This window comes from Nuphar pumila, chromosome 10 (genome assembly GCF_984573655.1).
Source record: "Nuphar pumila chromosome 10, dmNupPumi1.hap1.1, whole genome shotgun sequence".
Taxonomy (NCBI): domain Eukaryota; kingdom Viridiplantae; phylum Streptophyta; class Magnoliopsida; order Nymphaeales; family Nymphaeaceae; genus Nuphar; species Nuphar pumila.
The window spans coordinates 109583995-109586380 of NC_143258.1; the positions used below are offsets into that span (position 1 = coordinate 109583995).

At 37.3% G+C, this 2386-nt stretch overlaps 1 protein-coding gene across 1 annotated transcript; it reads left to right on the forward strand.

The window, feature by feature from the left end:
- Positions 1-598: 598 nt before the first annotated feature.
- On the forward strand, positions 599-1000 carry LOC149827866 (secreted RxLR effector protein 161-like). Its single transcript, XM_090018585.1, has one exon. It carries the CDS (start codon positions 599-601, stop codon positions 998-1000), a length of 402 nt encoding a protein of 133 aa, XP_089874711.1.
- Positions 1001-2386: the final 1386 nt, after the last annotated feature.

Here is a 2386-nt window from a genome sequence, read left to right on the forward strand (position 1 = left end):
TTGTGAAAGAAGGGATTCTTAAATCCATTGATTTCACAGTTAAGGAACCATGTTTGGATTGCATAAAGGCCAAGCAAACCAACACATACAAGAAAGGTTCCAAAAGGAGCAACCACAAGTTGGAAATTGTTCATACGGATGTATGTAGACCCTTCTCTCCTTGTTATACAGAAGAAAGGTACTTTGTCACCTTCATTGATGATTACTCCCGATACATGTATCTCTACTTATTATTTGAAAAGTCTGAAGTCTATAATATTTTCAAAGACTTCAAGAAAGAAGTAGAGAAACAAAGAGGGGACGTAATAAAAATAGTTAGATCAGATCAAGGTGGCGAGTACTATGGGTGTTTCACTGAGGTGGATCAACGGGAAAGACCATTAGCACGATTTCTTAAGGGAGAGGTTGCCTATGTTCTCGGCATTGAGATTCATCGAGATAGGTCTAAAGGTGTACTAGGCATCTCTCAGAAAGCTTATATTGATAAAATTCTCAAAAGATATGGGATGGAGCATTGTGCTCCTACTACGACACCCATATTAAAAGGAGATAAATTGAGCCTTAAAGACTACCCACAGACTCAAGAAGAAAAGGACAGATGACCATGATACCATATGCATCAGTGGTCGGCAGCTTGCACTACGCTCAGACATGCACTCGCCCTGACATATCATTTGCAGTCGGGGTCCTTGGCAGATTTCAGTCGAATCCTGGTCTTGCTCACTGGAAGGCTGCTAAGAAAGTCATGCGCTATCTGCAAGGGACAAAGAATTATATGTTGATCTACAGAAAGGCGGACCACCTTGAGGTTATTGTCTATTCAGATGCAGATCTGGGAGGTTGTCCTGACAGTAGAAAGTCTACCACAGGATACATTTTTCTGCTAGCCGGTGGTGCGATTTCTTGGAGGAGTGAGAAGCAGTCCACTACTACTGCCCACACCATGGAGGCTGAGTTCATAGCTCTATTCGAGACAACTTCACAGGCCATTTGGTTGTGAAACTTCATCTCAGGACTTCAGGTGGTTGAATCCATTAGGTGACCACTGAAAGTATTCTGTGATAATGAAGTCGTTGTATCCTTCTCCAATAACAACAAAAGTACTACATCTTGTAAGCATATGGAGTTGAAATATTTTGTTGTAAAGGAGAGGACAAAGAATCTTTTGGTGTATATTGATAACATTGAGACTAAGGAAATGATAGTTGATCCTCTTACTAAGGGTTTGGCCCCGGGATTATATGTCGAACATGTTAAGAGGATGGGCTTGTTTGAAATCCTGCAATCATGTACACTGACTTAACCATTCATGTAATTTTAATTATTTATGTTTGAATGATTTATGGTTTAAGATTAGTTTCACAAATACATGCTTAAATTTGTTGTATTTACTTTTATTAAGCGCATAAAATTAGGAAGTAATTCCTGCTTACTTTTCCTAATTTACATATTTTATATAATTCTACCCTACTGAGACAAGTGTTGTCTGACCCTATATGGATTTTGATGTTTTGAAGAAGTAAATGAGCTCATATGCGATGACGGGAGGTTGTGATGGAGACCGAGCCATGCCTTTCTCAATCTCTGAACATTTTGGATAGAGAGCAATTTTAGTTGCTCAAAGACTCTGATAATTTAATTTAATTTGTTAAATGAATATTTATATTTAATTTGGACATGTATAAACTTTTATTCAATTTTTAAATGTTTAATTTCTGAATTTTAAGTGCATGTATGGTTTGAATATAAACGAGAATGTAATGCGCCAGATTTTTGTTCCATTTGATTTTTCTATTGCAATTTTATAAAAGAATTCAAAAGTATTTAAAAAAAACAAATTTTCATGATTTTCGGGATACAAAATTTGGGGTGTTACATCCCATATCTCTCCCTCTCCCATGAGTTCTCTCTCCCCTCTTTTGGATTTTCACAATTCTAAATTGGATCATATCTAGGATCCAAATTTGATTGCAGTTCGAATCCTTGTCCAAGATCAAGATCCAGTTGCAGTTTAGAACTCTGTCCAAGATCCAAATTCAGTTGTAGTTTGAAGCTCTATTTAAAATCCAACTCTGGCTATAGTTTGGATTTATATCTAGGATTCATATCCAGTTACTAATTAGACTCATATTCGGTTGTTTAGATCCTAATAAAGTTGATGTTAGAACCCTAATCCATACCTGATTCAACCCTACTCAAGAGGTTGTTTAAGGTGATGGTCTCTAAAAGACCCATTATGGCTTTAATGGGTGGCCTGAGGCCTATATAAACTCCAACCCTCTCACATTTATCTCATCCTCAGCTCTGTCCACTCCCCTTTCTCTTAATTTTTTCCTCTCCCACGAGCTTTCTCTCCCCTCTTTTGGGTTTTCAAGATTCTAATTTG

Coding starts and splice junctions, on each gene's coding strand:
- LOC149827866 (XM_090018585.1), top strand. CDS start 599: ATGACCATGATACCATATGCATCAGTGGTCGGCAGCTTGCACTACGCT.